The sequence below is a fragment of the Salvia splendens genome, chromosome 10 (assembly GCF_004379255.2).
Source record: "Salvia splendens isolate huo1 chromosome 10, SspV2, whole genome shotgun sequence".
NCBI classification, from domain to species: domain Eukaryota; kingdom Viridiplantae; phylum Streptophyta; class Magnoliopsida; order Lamiales; family Lamiaceae; genus Salvia; species Salvia splendens.
Window position 1 is genome coordinate 3,086,160 of NC_056041.1, and position 16,599 is coordinate 3,102,758.

Consider the following 16,599-nt stretch of genomic DNA (forward strand, 5'->3'; position numbering starts at 1 on the left):
ACTGAACATTTTCTAGTAGCAATCTACAAATTATAGGTGTAACTTATAGTGCTGAGTTCTTCTTTGTATTTTCTCCAACAAATTTATGTACATTTTACAGATATAGTGTAAAACTGTGAATAAGAATAGCCGCCTCCTACTGTGATCATATTATTGCGATTCACTCTCTGCTGGCTTAAACTCGGAATCGGAAGCTGAGGGTTTATCATCCGAAGATGTAGCTTTCTCGAATTGCACCAAAATCATGGTCATGTTGTCACAACCCTCCCCTCCAGCCGTGGAAGGCGCCAAGCATCTGTCAAGTACTTTTTCACACACTGCAGAAAGCTTAGTCTCCTGCAACACCAATTAGTAGCAATCCATCATATAACAGCTACAGAAGCTGAGAAAGACTACACGAATTGACCAACGAAACAAACATCATATCGTTGTGAAGATCTAATTTCGCAAAAGATTTTAAGTATATTTGCGATTTGCCTAGATAGAGTTAACTGGAGCATTGAAAATGGATGCATTATTATATAAGTTTCATGCAGCAAATTGCAGAAGATAGCCAAAGTGTTTATCATCATTGAGTCCCTTCACTGCCAACAAGAACACGATTCGGTACCATTAGAACTTACAGATTTCAGTTGTTCGCGTATAAAATCTACTAGTTGTTGGCTGGACATGCAATCCCTGAAAAGTGACAAATCAGCAACTCAATATAGTGCTAAATAATTTCCTTTGTAGTGTAATGCTTTCCATATCATAATTATGGAGTATCATTTAAAAGAAAAATGTTAGGGTTGCATACCAAATTCCATCACAGGCAAGCACGATGAACTCATCATCACCACAAAGTTCAACCTGAATAAAAGATTGAAAAAAACTGTTATCTTTTCAAATCCAAGGAACAAGGACCGGTGTCATATCTCTGCATGGAGCAAATACAAAAAAATCGACATAGTGCATAGATGGTATTAAAATAAATTGACAGCGCTTAAATTATGTTCAACTACGCTAACCATAGTTTCTTAACGCATTACGAGACCCAGAGAAAATGTGTGCAATTCTAATTATAACCCCATCTAAATTGAGCAGGTGCAAAATTCTGCCATTTATTTTCACTCCGTTTAAGCCAAAGTCATGGCAAGAATTGGAGTTTTTCGTGACTATTTGCTCCACATTAGAACTTTGCAATTTCTATACTAGGCACAATTACTATGCCAGTTCTGTATTTGCCCAAAAGTTGTTCATCATTAATGTAATAGCATTGGCAAATCAAGATTACTGTTGTCTGCCAATTGCAAAGCCTACTTGCAAAAGTTTGAATCACAGAGCCAAGTAGAATACAATACTTAAATGAGGGAGATACATACTATGTTTATGTCAGGACTGGGTGTAACAATTTGCTTTTCAGGAGGCAAAAACTTGTTTTGCTTGAATTCCATATCACCTATAACAAACTTGGACGCCGTTAGTCATCAGAAAGCACAGACATATACTGTCTTCATAGAATAACACTAGAAATGTCAGGATTCATGTTTGTGGTGTTGTGAGTCAACTTTAGTCAACTACATAATTACAGGAATGATAATAGTGGGTGAGGAACATTGACTTCACCTATAGCTCTTGCAAGATTTAAACTTCCATTGACCCGACCAGCATGTATAAAACCACCAGCTTTTAAAATTCTGTCTCTCTCAGCCTCAAGATCAGGTTTATGGTCTCTCGAAAGGTTATATGCCTGGACAACGCAGGACCTCACGATAAGAATCATAGTCACATAACACTTTAAACAAAAAAACTAAAACATTCATATTTCATGTGATGCATCTAACATGCATAACAAAATCGATAGTCAAGTAATAAAGCAGATCAGAGCGTGCCTATTTACCTGGCCATTCCTAGAAATAACACAGCGTGAATCACCAGCATTTGCAACAATAAGTTGGTTCTCCCTTATGATGGCAACACAAGCAGTACAACCAGAAGTTGGTCCGGGGAAGTCAGAGTGTGGTCCCTGTACCAATATAGTAATTCAAATATAAGTATGAAGCTAAGCAACAGCATCGGACTGCAGGAAGCCAGGAACCTTCTCAAAAGTGGAGACTCAAAATTTACCCCATAGAAGCAAGACAACTAAATTGAACGTAAAACATGTCAAATGGAAAATATTCCCAAATTTTGGACAGAGCAACTTACTTCTTGAAAATTTACGGACTTCTTCCACGTATACATCAAATAAGTAACCGGTTGATTTTTCAAAAAGTTGGTTCGGTAGATAGGGAATAAGAGCACGCAGAACTTAATATAGTTTGCAGCATTTAGCATTAAGAGCTCAGCATTTTGAAGTACTTATAGTACTGTAGAGCACGTCTATCTAACTATTGGTAATGTTAAAATGCTGCCTTGATGATAACATATAAGCAAACATATTCCAAAGCAAAAGAGCAGGGGAACAAATAATCACAATATCACTGTTTATATTTGAGACGAATGAAAATACCTCTTCAAATGCCCAATCGTCCACTTGCTTGCTTTTGTCACCACTTTTTGGGGACCATATGAGGCCTTCTATCATACCGGTGAACTTGTTCATTTTATCCCCCATAACAGCCAACTCCCTCCAGCCTCTTTGCCCACGCATCATCTCATCCATTCTGCATAACAAATGCAGAAACTTTTATGAAACCCAACTCTTTTCATGTGAATGATTCAAGTAAGTAGCTTCAGCCATTAGTAATTACCAGTAAAACACACCATTTTTGTATCTGTAGAGCCAATATATGGTTTTTGAATAACTGTTATGCTTTATTTGAACTCGAATCTCTTTAATTATTTCAACGCACACTGATATGAGTACGCTATTTATTGGCTCTACTTATCTGAGTACAAATGTAAACAAGGACAGAAGTTTAAAATAATCAGTGGTCTGCAAATGACCTGAAAAAAGATTTCTGAACTGAAGTTCCTATATCACAGGATGAATAGGCTTCCTGCTTTAGCACTTGTTGATGAAGGTACTTCGCACAAAATTTGGCAACAACCTTACCTGCAAAACAAAAGCTTTAGAATACAAACAAAATCTATTTAAACAATACTTTTTATCAAACGGCAGGATTCCTAGGAAAATATGTACTTGATGCAAACTAGCATCTCTAAACAATGCAATATCTAATGGAGAACTAAACAAATCTAACTGATGTTTCTTGTTGTAATCCTCACAGAAAATTGACACAAATTATTCCTTTTCTAAATCATATTCTCTGACTGTAAACTTGATGCACTATTTAATTTTCAGAACGCCATAAGATAGATACACCCTAGTTTTGAAATGTAAAATACAAGCAGCAGATAACACCAACATACCTCCATGCCCATCATAGACACCAAAGAATGATGTGGAATCATCCAAATCAGTAAGCGCTGCATGCTAAAGGAAAAAAGTAGTGACATTGTAATAATTAGGAACTTGTAAATTCTGCAAAGAACACAATCAAACAAAAAACAAGATGAAGTCATACTTCAATTTTACTGTAACGGCTCCAAACAATCCAGATACAAATAATCAAGGCAATTCAGTGGTAACATCTTGACAATGAGTAAATGACATCCTAAGCTAATAATGGCATGCATCATCCTCCAAAGTATAAATTGAAAGAGATTTTCCAAAATGTCCAAACATAAAATGATATTGCTTATTTTCACCCATAAGTATCTTTATCTGATTCGACCATCTTCTTTTCCAATGATCTGAAATGCCTCACACCACTTGTCAATTATAGAATAGAAGCATGGGTCTGAATACAGTCCACGTGAAGAAGAGTATCTACTTTCTAAAGCCCAAACTCATCATCATAACAATATTTTCTATCCTAAATGATCCGATTCAAACGAACTTCTATGAATTCATGCTTACAGTTAGATCAAGTCTACAGTACTCACTCATCTGAACAATAAATGTATGCTACTACTATTGAATTAAATCATGGAGAGAACAAACTTGACAGACTACTCACAGCATCTTCCATTGTAGCACGCCATCCTTGCATGGAAGACAAACCAAACCTCAGCCTATTGTTATTTCCATCTTCTGAAAATTTCTCCGTTTTAGGAGTACTCAGGTATATACCCATCTGAAGCTGAGATATTATCATATACTAGTATAAGATTCAAACTTTGACACAATAAGAGTTTCCAAATAAAATCAATAGGAAATTCAAAAGGCATAAATATGCATCTCTCATCTTATGCTTACACTCAGTGTGACAGTGTCGATGTTTTCATTTAAAATATACACCTAAAACTTAAAATCCGAAGTAAAATCAGATCTTTTACAGGTAAAATTAGCAAAAATATGTTGAATTAGTTCCTAAAACAACACTGTACAGTAACATCAACCAAATCAACACTAAAGCCAAAACAGCTAAGATAAATTCAGCTTGCCAAAGCCACAGCACAATATTTAATTTACAGCAGGGGATCCAAATCCCTTGCCACAACCTTGTAAAATCCAAATAAGCTACAGAAGGGTGTATTTAGAATGAATAATCAAGATCACGATCAACTCAAGACCAAAAGAAAGGAAAAAAATCATTTGTCAACTAATTTCCGCACAGTACAATAATTTGAAGGATTAGGGGGTCCATGGAAATGCTCATCAACATGCTCCACTTGAGCAAACCAACAAAATTTGAAACTTGACTTGAGAAAGTAGCAATTGAGCTCAAATATTGATACTTGTACACTAAAAGAAACCCAACAAAAAATAACAAAGAAAACGCACCGATAGGAGAGGAAATGGATGTGACGAGAATTGCAAAAAGAATTGTTCTTTGTAATTTGTAAAGCGTGAGATTTTTTATGACTGTAATCTTTACTGTATAGGCGTGATCTCTTGAGCCCACCGAAAATACTGTTCAATCTGTTGTTCCAACACCGTATCTTGTTAAAAAGATGTTGATAATATTTTAAAAATTAAAATAATGATTGTGGGGCACAAGTTGAATATCTGGTATCTTTATTCAATGGTCCTAAATTCCAATTCTCTGAGAGCATCTCCAGTAGTCGGCGAGCGAGCTGCTCGCCGATTTTTGGCGCTCGCCGAACTATTACAGCCGGCGAGCGCTAAATCGGCGAGGGTACGCCGATTCCCGGGCACTCGCCGATTCTCTCGCCGATCGGCTCGCCGCTATTGCAGCCTCCCGATCGGCGAGGAACCGGCTAGCGAATTATTTGAGGAACCGGCTAGCGAATTATTTTTTTTTTATTTTCAAAACACTGTATATATGCGATTTGCATGACATTTTCATTCGCACCACTTGTTTTAACGAGTACTCTCTCTATCTTAATTTCTGTACAAGAGTTGTGGGCGCGGAGGACTGCACGACGATAGGTTTTTTTTTAATTATGTAATTTTGTTAAATTATGTAAATTTTTTTATTATGTGATTTTATTAAATTATGTACTTTTTTAAATTTAAATGAAATTATCGAATTTTCCTGTATATGTGACGTGAATTTAATTCCGTATTTTGTGTGATTGTTAATTATTTATTTTTAGTGCTGATGATGTGGCAAGGTTGTGGCTGGGCTATTGCTTGTCCAGTTACTTGTCCAGCTGATGTGGCAGGAGGAATTTAGTGCGGCTGATGTGACATGGCTGGGCTATTGCTTGTCCGCCGATCACTGTAGATGCTCTAAGGTTTGTTAATTTAAATAATTGATCGACCAATATATCCGCCACTTGTATTTGTGAGTTTGTTGGGTGCATGTTAGCCACAATTTGGTTACCGACCCTTCAACTAAATAGGTGTGTAAACAAAAACTTATACTATCATAAAAAACAATAGAATTGAAAAAAATAATCTTTCAACATTTTAAGTGCCAAATAATATATTGGATTGCACAGTCCTTTCAAAATCAAATTATGCGTCTGCCCTCGCATACAAATTCTCAATTCTCAGAGTTAAATGACTAATAAAATAATACAATATAATGTGATTATCAAGCAATAATGTTCATATCAGAAGGAAACCATAGCTCATAGAATCGACTGTATATGCACGTGACATCGTGGACGTAGCAACCTTATACAACTAGCAATCCACAAAATCATCTATAGATATTCCTTTTTTTTTAATGGGCATCTCAAGTTTCAAGATATTCTTTAAAATAAGTCAAAAGGAAAATGGTGAAAAAATTAAACTAATGTTTGGTGGTAAGAGCTTAAATTTTTAATGAGATATGTATTTAGTTAGTGGAAATAAAGTTAACCTGACATATTAAATTTTGACGATACGTACCACAATTCACTTTCAAAAAAAATACACTAGTAATATTCTAACAATTAAATTTTCTAAAACGTGGTTTAATATTCTGAATGTTACTAATTACACATTCTAGTAGAATTGTCACAAATTTATATAATTATTGTTTTTTAGATCCATTATATATTGTTAGTGAAATAATCACGTTTACATAGTATAAGTTTAGTATAAATCCACCTATAGTAAAAAATAGAAACCTATATATATGTTCAAACTGCGCAAACCAAATCACGTTTCCCATAATGGGCCCATAACTAAGCCCATTAAATAGCTACCTCTTTAGCCTAGCGTCGTAGAAGTCAATTAAGGACATTTCTTCGCGGCCCACTAAAAACAGTCAACGTGTATGAAATAAATAATCATTTTTAGGGAAACTTCATAAAAAGATTGATTTATGGGATTTAGGGAATATTTTATTGCTAACTCAATACTTAATTATTAACTATAATTAAATAATAATCCTTATATATTCAAATCAAGGCCTAGATCATTAGTTTCGAAATGTCAATACGATCAACAAAAAACGTCAATAAGGGTATTAAGGTCAATTTACAACAAATTAGTTATAACTAACTTTTGAAAAATATCACATAACTTTAAAACACATAACTTTCTCGTTTTAAATTATTTTTTCGCACAACATATATCAAATTAAAGATAACTTCATAAGGATTCTAACGTCACTTGCATATGTTCCGATGTCGAAATTTGATTTTTTTTTTGAAAAATTTCAATTTTTTCGTACAACAATAAATGTCAACATAGCATATTAAATATGTCAATATAATACTTGTAGAATGTCATTCTTAAAGCAATGTGTTAACATTCTCAAAACATTGTGTTGATATTTTCAAAACACTATATTGACATTTTCATCAAAAGCCATAATTTGATAGTTATTTTTTTTATTTTTTTCGATTTAATTAATAAAAATGAAAATTACATGTGGCAAATTTTAGACACTAGATTTAAAAAATCACATGGTCTTAAATTAGTTGTAGTTAGCAACTAGAGAATGAGTTAGCAATTGATCAAATATTATATTATATATTAAGCAAATTTAACATTAATACATTTTTCAAATAATAAATTACGTATTATAGATATTTTAATATATTATACTATCAAACACGATAATGTAATATTATACATATGAATTTATTCTATTATGACCTAAAAGAAATAAAAGATCATCTTTAATTCATTAGGACTCGTTTGGTATGTAGAATGAGATAACGTGTGATACTTTTGTAATATAATAAGATACTATCAAACAATTTAATTATGTGAGACTCCTTCTCAGGGATAAAATAGAATAAACTAAACAAAAGTTTCCGGGTCGTATCATATATGCGGGTCGGGTTTTGAACCCAGGTTAGGTAAATAGGAGACGAGTGTCTCCGCTTCTCTAACCTCAATCGCTCAATGCATTGTGTTTTGCTTCATACTCTCTTAAATCTTTCTGCATCAGAAATCTTTTCTAATCACGCAGATCCATTAAGCTCCAGTAAGTTATCTCTCCCTCCGTGTTTTCTCTCGCTCTACAATTTTGGCATTTTTGAGAATTTTTTTGTTTTCTCTAATACTACTAGACGAAAGTTCCTGAGGGTTTTGCAATGAATAAGGGGACCAAGTACCAAACTTGTAGCTTCTGTGACTTGTAGAAAATCCCTAATTTTAATTTATCAACCTACTCTGTGCCCTGTGGGTGCATCATCATGTGCGATTGCTGCTGTTATATCTATATGACTCCTACACAGCGCCAATACTGATTTTTCTCAATAAAATGGTCAATGCGGATATGGCTCAATTTACCGATGTATTCAGTTTTGTATATTTGTATAAGTTTATTACTGTACTACTATATATTTTCTTATATAGTAAAATGCGGTTGATTGAATATGCGGTTATTTTTGTAAATGGTTAATGTTGTATGTTTATGGACTCTTGGCTGAATATGTGTACCTGGGCTTGTGACAGTTTTTATGGTTGCTGGATTATTTTTGTGGTTCAGCAATTGTTCCTTTTAAAATTTTGCAACATGTGGAATGTAATTATACTGTACTACTGCTCATTCAGGATAATGAGTGCCCGGAAGAAGACACCATTTCAAAAGCACAGAGAAGAGGAAGAGGCGAAGAAAAAGGCATCTTCTTTTCTAACTGACTCCTTTTGATTGAATTGAAGATAATTAAATTTTTTTCTTCGTATCAAGATTCTGTGAATCTTCTTATATTCATGCTTATCTGTTGATATTTGCAGAGGGCAGAGGATGAAACTGCACGGTTATATCAGGAATTTGTAGAATCTTTTCAAGCAGATAACACACCTGGGTCAAAGGCTTTTGTCAGAGGTGGTACTATCAACCCAAATGAGAAGCTGAAGAATGATTCCATAGGTTAGTTGCAATACTCGAACATGTCTATGATGTCCATAAAATGTAAAGTTTTAGTTTGTTTTTTGCAATGTGGATAAATAAATGATTTCTTCTTTCTTACATGGACACATTAATAAAAATATGGGCCTTTTCTATCATTCGCGGATGGCAGGTGGAAATTCCAAAGATGAGGGTTCTGGTATAAAGAAAGGGAGTAGGTAAACAAATGCTTTTGATCAACTATGTTGCAATGCTATTACAGTTAGGAACTTCAGTACAACATCTGCTCGGTGACTTGCAGACTATGATATTTTGGGTTTTCAACTTGTAGAAAACTGACTGACTGATTCTATGCCATTCTCTGAGCTAATATATGTGCTCTAAGTTTCGGTTGCACTTTTAATTTGTCCAACGTAATAAGAATAAAATTTCAGTGTTGTGGTAAATTTCTGGAATTTTCCTTTCCCAGGATACTACTCTATAGGGTCACAACTTTAGGCTGAAGCCTTTATCCCTTCACATTGATAGAATTTGTTAAGCAACATTGAGAATGTAGCATCTGATTCTTTGAAATTCTCAGCTGCATTTATAAAGAGCATGCATTTTGAATCTTACTATGCTGAATTGCATATGAAAAATCACTTAATTACATCGGATGGCTTGAATACTAGACAACTAGACAATAAAAGAATCAGTAAAAGTAGACTTTTGTCGTACGAAATAGCCGACTGTGTCCGTTTATTAAGCTGAGCTCATCCGTAGCACATAATTTTCCTTCAAACTTTTCACCTCTTAGAATCGCCAATGGGGACAGATTTCCTTCCTTTCGCCCACTAGCAGAACTTATGGCTTGAACTCTTCATTCTTGCTTTACAAAAAACCTCGGCATATGATATAGTTTGTGGTTTTCATATGTAAATACACACACACACACGTATATGTGATGGAAAATATTGGGTTCTGAATTCTGGAATAAGTCAGAACTCGGCATAATTTGTATAATTGAATTTATTATCAAAATACTTTGTTTGCCTAGCTTCTTCAAATTTCACTCTTTGATTTTGATATCCATTTCTGAATCAAATTAAGCTGGTTAGTCTACAATTTCTAGGCCCATCAATTAGATTTGAGTTTAGATGTAAACTGCAGCTATTGGATGTAATGGTTTCCATCTAAAAGTAACAAGATAGAATATCCCAATTCTTACATCCAGCCATCCTTACAGTTGCATCATAAAGATTTTGATTTAAACTGTACGGTTATATAGGATAGTGTTTAGTATTAAATTGGAGGAACAAAGTAATTATCGCAAAAGAAAATATTTCAATTGAGTGTATTTTATTGCATACATGGAAATGTGATGGTGTCATATATTCAGTAATTTGAAAGTTTTCACATGATTTAGAGCCATCTTTTTGTTTCATGGATTGGAATAGCTGTTATATATGAAGGCTAGTTTAGTTTGGAATTGATGCGCTTAGTTATATGGCCTGAGCCTGACTTTTGTAAAATATTCAAGTTGGCTCTCTTTTTTCTCTCTTGAGTTGTGGATGCTTAACTTTTACCTGTAACGTTTTGTATTTTTTTTTTGTGCCTTCAATTTGACTTATCATCAGAGTAGGTATTAGATTATAGTCAAACTTTATGCAGGTATGTTCCATCTTTCATCCCACCACCAATGGCAACAAAGGGTAAAGAATATGAAAAGAAAGTAAGCATCATTTTTTCACTTCTTTATGGATTCTTGTGTTTTGAATCCTTTTTCACTTCTCTCTTTTAGAGTATCCAGAAAGAGGAAAAGCCAAAGGAGAGAGAGAAAGGGAAGTCCAGGAATATTGATCATTTTATGGAGGAACTGAAGCACGAACAGGAAATGAGGGAGAGAAGGAATCAAGATCGTGAATATGGGCGTGATACACGCCACGTGGACAATTCTGTGGTTAGTGCCTTGTGAATCTTGAATATTCTGACTAAAAGCATGGTTATCAGTAATATACAGCTAGTCTCTTGCTACCTTAGTGCTGCTTTCTTAATATTGCTTATTTTCTGTTCACAAGAGGTAGTTCTATTACCCTGGAAATTTTTAGTACTCACCAGGTGCAATCTTCCAAGTTGGATTCCTCTTCTTTTATGGTGATAGAATGTTTTTTGCTTATTAACTCTTGTCTAGCTTAAAATATTTCTAAGTTTTAGATTTCTTTGTACCAGACATCTAGCCGGTTCGATGAGCTGCCAGATGAATTTGATCCAATGGGAAGACCTGGATCATTTGATGATGGAGATCCACAGACCACAAATCTTTATGTCGGCAATTTGTCACCTCAGGTTGACCAGTGTCATTTCCCACTCTCTTTTTGGACTTTTCACTTGCTTCGCTCTCTGCACTTCTAGAACCACCTTCAAATGGGGAACATCTGACCTAATCTGTCTTTTACTGTTTATAATCTTCCCATTTAGGTTGATGAGAATTTCCTTTTGCGGACTTTTGGAAGATTTGGTCCAGTTGCTAGTGTTAAAATCATGTGGCCAAGGACAGAAGAGGAACGGAGACGGGAAAGGAATTGTGGATTCGTGGCTTTTATGAATAGAACTGAAGCTCAAGCTGCTAAGGATGAAATGCAAGGTGTGTTTACGGTTCTTCATCGGTCTATCCGTAAATTGATTTTATCAGGTTTTCTTTGTACTAGTACTCCCCCCGTCCACGATTTAAAGAGCCCTTTTGACTTGGCACGGGTTTTAAGAAATTGTTTGACTTTGTGAAGAAAGTAAAAGGAGAATGTGGGACCCATTTAAAGTATTAGTTTTATATTAGATTGTGTGTGTAAAAAGTTGGTGGAATGTGGGGTTTGCATACTAAAAGTGGAATAAAGTAAATGGTTCTATAAGTCGTGGACAAACCAAAATGGCAAAAGGGCTCTTTAAGTGGTGGACGGAGGGAGTATTATTTATCGCTTATGTTGATGTTGTCATTTCATCTTTTTCCTTTAACCCTTTCCTGTTGGATAAAGTAATTTTCAAATCTATTTTCTTTTTATCTCTTACCGTCTTCTAAATTTATTAGCTACGCGCCTACGCATGCTGTCTTGTAATAAAGGCTCTGATGGATTCATTTCAGAAGTTTATCACCTATTTTGTTGCTCCCTTTATTGTTGCTTCAAGGACAGTATGTGTGAATATGGTCATACACAGCATTTTAGTAGGTGGTCGACATTTCTATATTCATGTTTTCATTCTCATATTCAGAGTTTGGGTGTCTCCTAGTTTTATGTGGTGTAACGTGAGATTTAGGACAAGCAATTCTCACAATCTCGGCTATACAGGAATCAGAGGTCAACTATTTGAATTGAAAATTTACCTTTCGCACTGGTTGAGAGTGTGTTCTTTGGTTTCTTCTAGCTTATTAGGGTTTTGCTTGCTTACGTTAACCAAAGCATTTGAACTGAGTGCCCTCTAGATGAATTATGTAATTGAAAGAATACTAATCGTTGCCTTTCCATTAATCCAGGGGTGGTGGTCTATGAATATGAATTGAAAATTGGGTGGGGCAAATCTGTTTCTCTTCCATCACAGGCACTTCCTGCTCCACCCCCTGGACATATGGCCATAAGGAGCAAGGAGGTGAGTTTGATGTTTTACTTAATTTGGTATCTGATTGATATTAGAATGACTGCTTTAGAGGCTCTTCCGTTCATATGGGATCTGATGTTATGTTATTTATCTATCTTCTAATCTTATGATAACCCATTATTGTCTTGTTGCCAGGGGGCAACTGTCATATTGTCTGGTCCTTCTGGTCCCCCAGTAACTGCTGTTCCAAGCCAAAACTCTGAATTGGTCGGTAATCTCATGCTTATAGTTTCATTCTGGTTTATACTGCAAACACATGTAGGTGGCGACTGGCAGTTTATAGTGGGTAAAGCCCCAGTAAATGGAAAATGTGGACACGTGCTATATGATATTCTATCACTATGTAAAATGTGGCATCAACTATAATAATGGTAAAGATAAGCTTTTAGTGTGGCATCAACTTTTGTACCAGGTATGCACAAACTATGCAATGAGTAATTACTCAGATATTTGGAAACTACCAGAATTTATAAAAGCAAGGCTATATGCATATCAATAAATGGTAGTTGTAATTTTCTTTTTTCACTCTGAATGATGTTGACTAGTACTTGGGACCAATTTCTTTCTTGGATGTGTAGGTACTTACACCAAATGTACCTGATATAAATGTTATTCCTCCTGATGATGATCATCTCCTACATATTATTGATACATTGGCTCTCTATGTTCTGGATGGAGGCTGTGCTTTTGAACAAGCAATAATGGAGAGAGGCCGTGGAAATCCTCTATTTAGTTTTTTGTTTGAGCTTGGTTCGAAGGAACATACTTACTATGTGTGGAGGCTCTACTCATTTGCTCAGGTGAGCTTTTTGTTATCACCATCATCACCATCACCATCACCATCACCACCACTATCATCATCATCATCATCATCATCATCAGTATTATTATTATTACTACTACTATTATTATTGGTAATTTGAAATATTTATAAAGAACATAGCAGCATTGATTTCAAATTACACTTGTTTAATGCAGGGTGATACACTTCAGCGATGGCGAACGGAACCTTTTATCATGATCACTGGTAGTGGAAGGTAAATGGAATTTTTTTTATATAACACACAAATTTTGCGTCCATCTCAAACTCGACTCTATAATTTGCGGGTTTATAAACTATTTTAATTTTTGAAGTGGAGTTTGGTTTACAGTCTTTTGCTGCTTTCATGCATGAAAAGTTGTTAGAGACTAAAATATTGGATAATTCCCTTTTTGTTGAACTTTTGAGTTTGGACAGTATGTAATGTTGTTCACACCCTGCTATTTTCATGTAAAGATGGATACCCCCTCCATTACCGACAACAAAAGGCTTCAAGCATGAAAAGGAAGCTGGGAGCACTTATGCTGCAGGGAAAAGCAAAGTACTTACTACTACAATCTTTCATGCTGTTTGCTGGTGCTCATACTTTTCAATATTGATTATGCTGTGCATATTTATATGTTATGTGCTCCATCTTGTGATTTTTTACAGCGTGTGGAGATGGAACGGACACTGACAGATACCCAAAGAGATGAATTTGAGGACATGCTACGTGCATTGACATTGGAGAGAAGCCAGATAAAAGAAGCCATGGGATTTTCTCTAGACAATGCTGATGCTGCAGGAGAGGTGATTGCTGAAGCTTATGTTAATTAATAGAACAAGTTTGCTTGGCTTGAAAATTCGTTGCATGAGGAAGTGCAGTTTTTTTTGGTGGTGGTGGTGGGGGGGGGGTTGGGGGGTTGGAGTCTTCCTGCCAACATGAAGCTGATGTTGTTTCTATAAAAATATGTCCATTATTGCATTTCAGGTGGTCGAAGTATTGACCGAGTCTTTGACTCTTAAAGAAACTCCAATTCCCACAAAAGTTGCTAGACTCATGTTAGTCTCAGACATCCTGCACAATAGCAGCGCTCCTGTGAAAAATGCATCTGCTTATCGTACCAAATTCGAAGCAACTTTACCAGACATTATGGAAAGCTTCAACGACTTGTATCGTAGTGTAACTGGACGAATTACAGCCGAAGCCCTAAAGGTAATGATTATCTGATCCAGTATCATGAAAATGCTGTCTGACTTCCCCTGTGAGAAATTAAGGTTTCTCTTCTGATATTTTCAGGAACGTGTTATGAAAGTTCTTCAAGTATGGGCAGACTGGTTTCTGTTCTCGGATGCATATGTCAATGGACTGCGAGCTACCTTTCTTCGATCTAGTAACTCAGGTGTAACCCCTTTCCATTCTATATGTGGTGATGCCCCTGAGCTAGAGAGGAAGGCTGGTTCTGCAGAAGCGGGTGATGGGGAAAAGTTTAACCAAGATGCTGCTTTAGCAATTGGTAAAGGAGCTGCCATGAGGGAGTTATTGAGTTTGCCCCTTAGTGAACTGGAAAGACGTTGCAGACACAATGGGTTATCACTGGTTGGTGGAAGAGAAATAATGGTCGCTCGATTGCTTTATCTGGAGGAGGCAGAAAAGCAAAGGGGTTACGAATTAGATGATGAGTTAAAGTCTGCTCATAGCCAGTCAAGCTCTGGAAGATACCCAAGTGGACAGAAGGAGTTAATCATGGAAAGGGATCCAGGGAAAATATCAGTAAGGGGTGGTAAAATGGATGACAGTGTGCAGTCAATGGGGAGAGGACCAATTATTTCCTCCCCAGACTTACTACCTGAGATTAACAATGGCGAAGGAAAAAATGAATCAATTCTCCCATCCTCTAAGTGGGCTAGAGAGGATGAGGAAAGTGATGAGGAGCGTGATAAAAGTACTAGAGATCTGGGGTTGACTTATTCATCTTCTGGTAGTGAAAATGCTGGTGATACCGTCAACAAAACAGAGGAGCTGGACCTTACTACTGATGCCAGTAATTCAGCATATCTAGACAGTGGTGGCATGAATGAAGAGCAGAGGTAACTTGTGCATTTCTTTCTGTAATTAGTAATGCATTCAATCAAATTTTTTTGGAAGTTAACATGATATGTCTTAATGTCCTAAATTGTCATTATATGAAGGGTGTTGAGTGATCTTCAGTCTCCTCATTTGCACAATTTATATGATCCACCCTCACCAGTAATTAGCCCTTAGCTGGAGTAAATTTTATTTTTTAATTCTAATTTTGAATGTGCTTTTGGGTTGGCATGATGCTTCACTGATAAATTGTAGTACTAATTTGATTCTTCTGGAACATCAAGAGTTCTATATTGTTCAGATTTACTTGATCTCATTTTGTTTAATCTATGAGCACATGGTCTAATGTTATATGTATAATGCTATATGATATATGATTGTGTCACAGACAAAAAAAGAGGCGTCTTGAGGTTGCTTTGATGGAATACCGCGAATCCCTTGAAGAACAGGGGATAAAGAATCCGGAGGAAATCGAGAGAAAAGTTGCTGTGCACAGGAGTCGGCTGCTGGTTGAATACGGTCTAGTTGACTCAAATGCACATGCTTCTGGCAGAAGTAAGTAGAGTACCAAGGTTAAGAAGAGATTCTCATTACATAACTTTTCAATACTAAACAAGCCAACCTTAAATTTCTTGCCATTGTCATTGTCTATGTGATTTAGAGTTTGAGGAAGCCTAGTCATGACAGCTCTTGAATATTTTGCTGCTTCAAATTTTTTTAATGTAGCTACTTGCTGTGAAATGCCAAACTCATGTCAATCAAACTGCAGAGATATCTTCCGAAAGGAGGAACTCACAAGATGACTCACACGAGCCATCAAAAAAGCGTCGCCGTAGCCAAAGCAGAAGCCATAGCCCTCAGCGGAAATCATCCATCCGAGACAGACGCCGTGACCGGGACAGACCACACGAGATGGATAGTGACAGAGGAAGGGAGCGGGAGAGGAATGATCACGACAGAGAAAGGACTCGCGAGAGAGACAGAGATAGAGAGAGGAGGAGGGTAAAATGAAGTCGCGATCATGCATTAGGCAATGAGCCATGATGGTAAGAAGAGTCGGATAGGGTGAAGTTTGAACGAACTAGCATTTACAGTGTCAAACGAGAGTGTAGACTTCTACTTGATCCGCTTTGGAACCTTCCATGCAAATGTGTAGCAAAGTGCCTTTTCCTTTCAGCCACAAAATTGTTGTATTTGTTGATCACATTACCAGGTTGGTAGTTTTGCTGTTGAATAATGGATTATTGAAATTGTTTAGGGAAGCATTTTGTGTTGGGAAGTCACCGTTTTACCCATTAATTCTACTTTATTACTATTTCTACTTTATTTTCTCTCGTCTCAACTCATTGGCAAAATGTGCAATAATTACTTAATTTCTATTAAAATTAATAAAC

General features: G+C 36.0%; 2 protein-coding genes across 5 annotated transcripts; one reads left to right on the top strand and one right to left on the bottom strand.

Annotated features, from left to right (window-relative positions):
- Window positions 1–46: 46 nt before the first annotated feature.
- On the bottom strand, window positions 47–4,929 carry LOC121751891 (probable protein phosphatase 2C 60). 3 transcript variants are annotated; one of them, XM_042146702.1, is made up of 11 exons: window positions 4,772–4,929; window positions 4,005–4,127; window positions 3,355–3,418; window positions 2,929–3,037; window positions 2,492–2,645; window positions 1,880–2,005; window positions 1,606–1,729; window positions 1,362–1,438; window positions 797–849; window positions 624–678; window positions 47–336 (listed from the first exon to the last, which is right to left on the bottom strand). In XM_042146702.1, the coding sequence occupies exons 2-11, from the start codon at window positions 4,119–4,121 to the stop codon at window positions 151–153; spliced, it is 1,065 nt and encodes a 354-aa protein (XP_042002636.1). In that variant the 5' UTR covers window positions 4,122–4,127; window positions 4,772–4,929; the 3' UTR covers window positions 47–150. The 3 variants fall into 3 exon arrangements, with proteins under 3 accessions (XP_042002636.1, XP_042002635.1, XP_042002637.1); XM_042146701.1 differs by lacking the exon at window positions 4,772–4,929 and adding an exon at window positions 4,608–4,705; XM_042146703.1 differs by lacking the exon at window positions 4,772–4,929 and adding an exon at window positions 4,489–4,596.
- Window positions 4,930–7,674: 2,745 nt separating this feature from the next.
- Window positions 7,675–16,484, top strand: LOC121751890 (protein RRC1-like). Of its 2 annotated transcripts, none has more exons than XM_042146699.1 (18): window positions 7,675–7,820; window positions 8,393–8,459; window positions 8,576–8,711; window positions 8,836–8,908; window positions 10,341–10,401; window positions 10,471–10,629; window positions 10,899–11,015; window positions 11,148–11,313; window positions 12,196–12,308; window positions 12,453–12,524; window positions 12,896–13,117; window positions 13,296–13,354; window positions 13,594–13,678; window positions 13,789–13,926; window positions 14,108–14,332; window positions 14,417–15,207; window positions 15,594–15,760; window positions 15,975–16,484. In XM_042146699.1, the coding sequence occupies exons 2-18, from the start codon at window positions 8,397–8,399 to the stop codon at window positions 16,214–16,216; spliced, it is 2,889 nt and encodes a 962-aa protein (XP_042002633.1). In that variant the 5' UTR covers window positions 7,675–7,820; window positions 8,393–8,396; the 3' UTR covers window positions 16,217–16,484. The 2 variants fall into 2 exon arrangements, with proteins under 2 accessions (XP_042002633.1, XP_042002634.1); XM_042146700.1 differs by having other exon boundaries at window positions 8,863–8,908; window positions 10,480–10,629.
- The last annotated feature ends 115 nt before the right edge of the window (window positions 16,485–16,599 follow it).

Bases quoted from the DNA above. Each gene is read 5' to 3' on its own strand.
- LOC121751891 (XM_042146701.1), bottom strand. From the start codon at position 4,652: ATGTTGATGAGCATTTCCATGGACCCCCTAATCCTTCAAATTATT. The intron at 3,038-3,354 runs GTATGTTGGTGT...TTTGTTTTGCAG, and splicing joins TGTCTATGATGGGCATGGAG to GTAAGGTTGTTGCCAAATTT. The intron at 2,646-2,928 runs GTCATTTGCAGA...TTTGTTATGCAG, and splicing joins GTTCAGAAATCTTTTTTCAG to AATGGATGAGATGATGCGTG.
- LOC121751890 (XM_042146699.1), top strand. From the start codon at position 8,397: ATGAGTGCCCGGAAGAAGACACCATTTCAAAAGCACAGAGAAGAGGAA. The intron at 8,909-10,340 runs GTAAACAAATGC...AACTTTATGCAG, and splicing joins GGTATAAAGAAAGGGAGTAG to GTATGTTCCATCTTTCATCC. The intron at 15,208-15,593 runs GTAACTTGTGCA...ATTGTGTCACAG, and splicing joins GGCATGAATGAAGAGCAGAG to ACAAAAAAAGAGGCGTCTTG.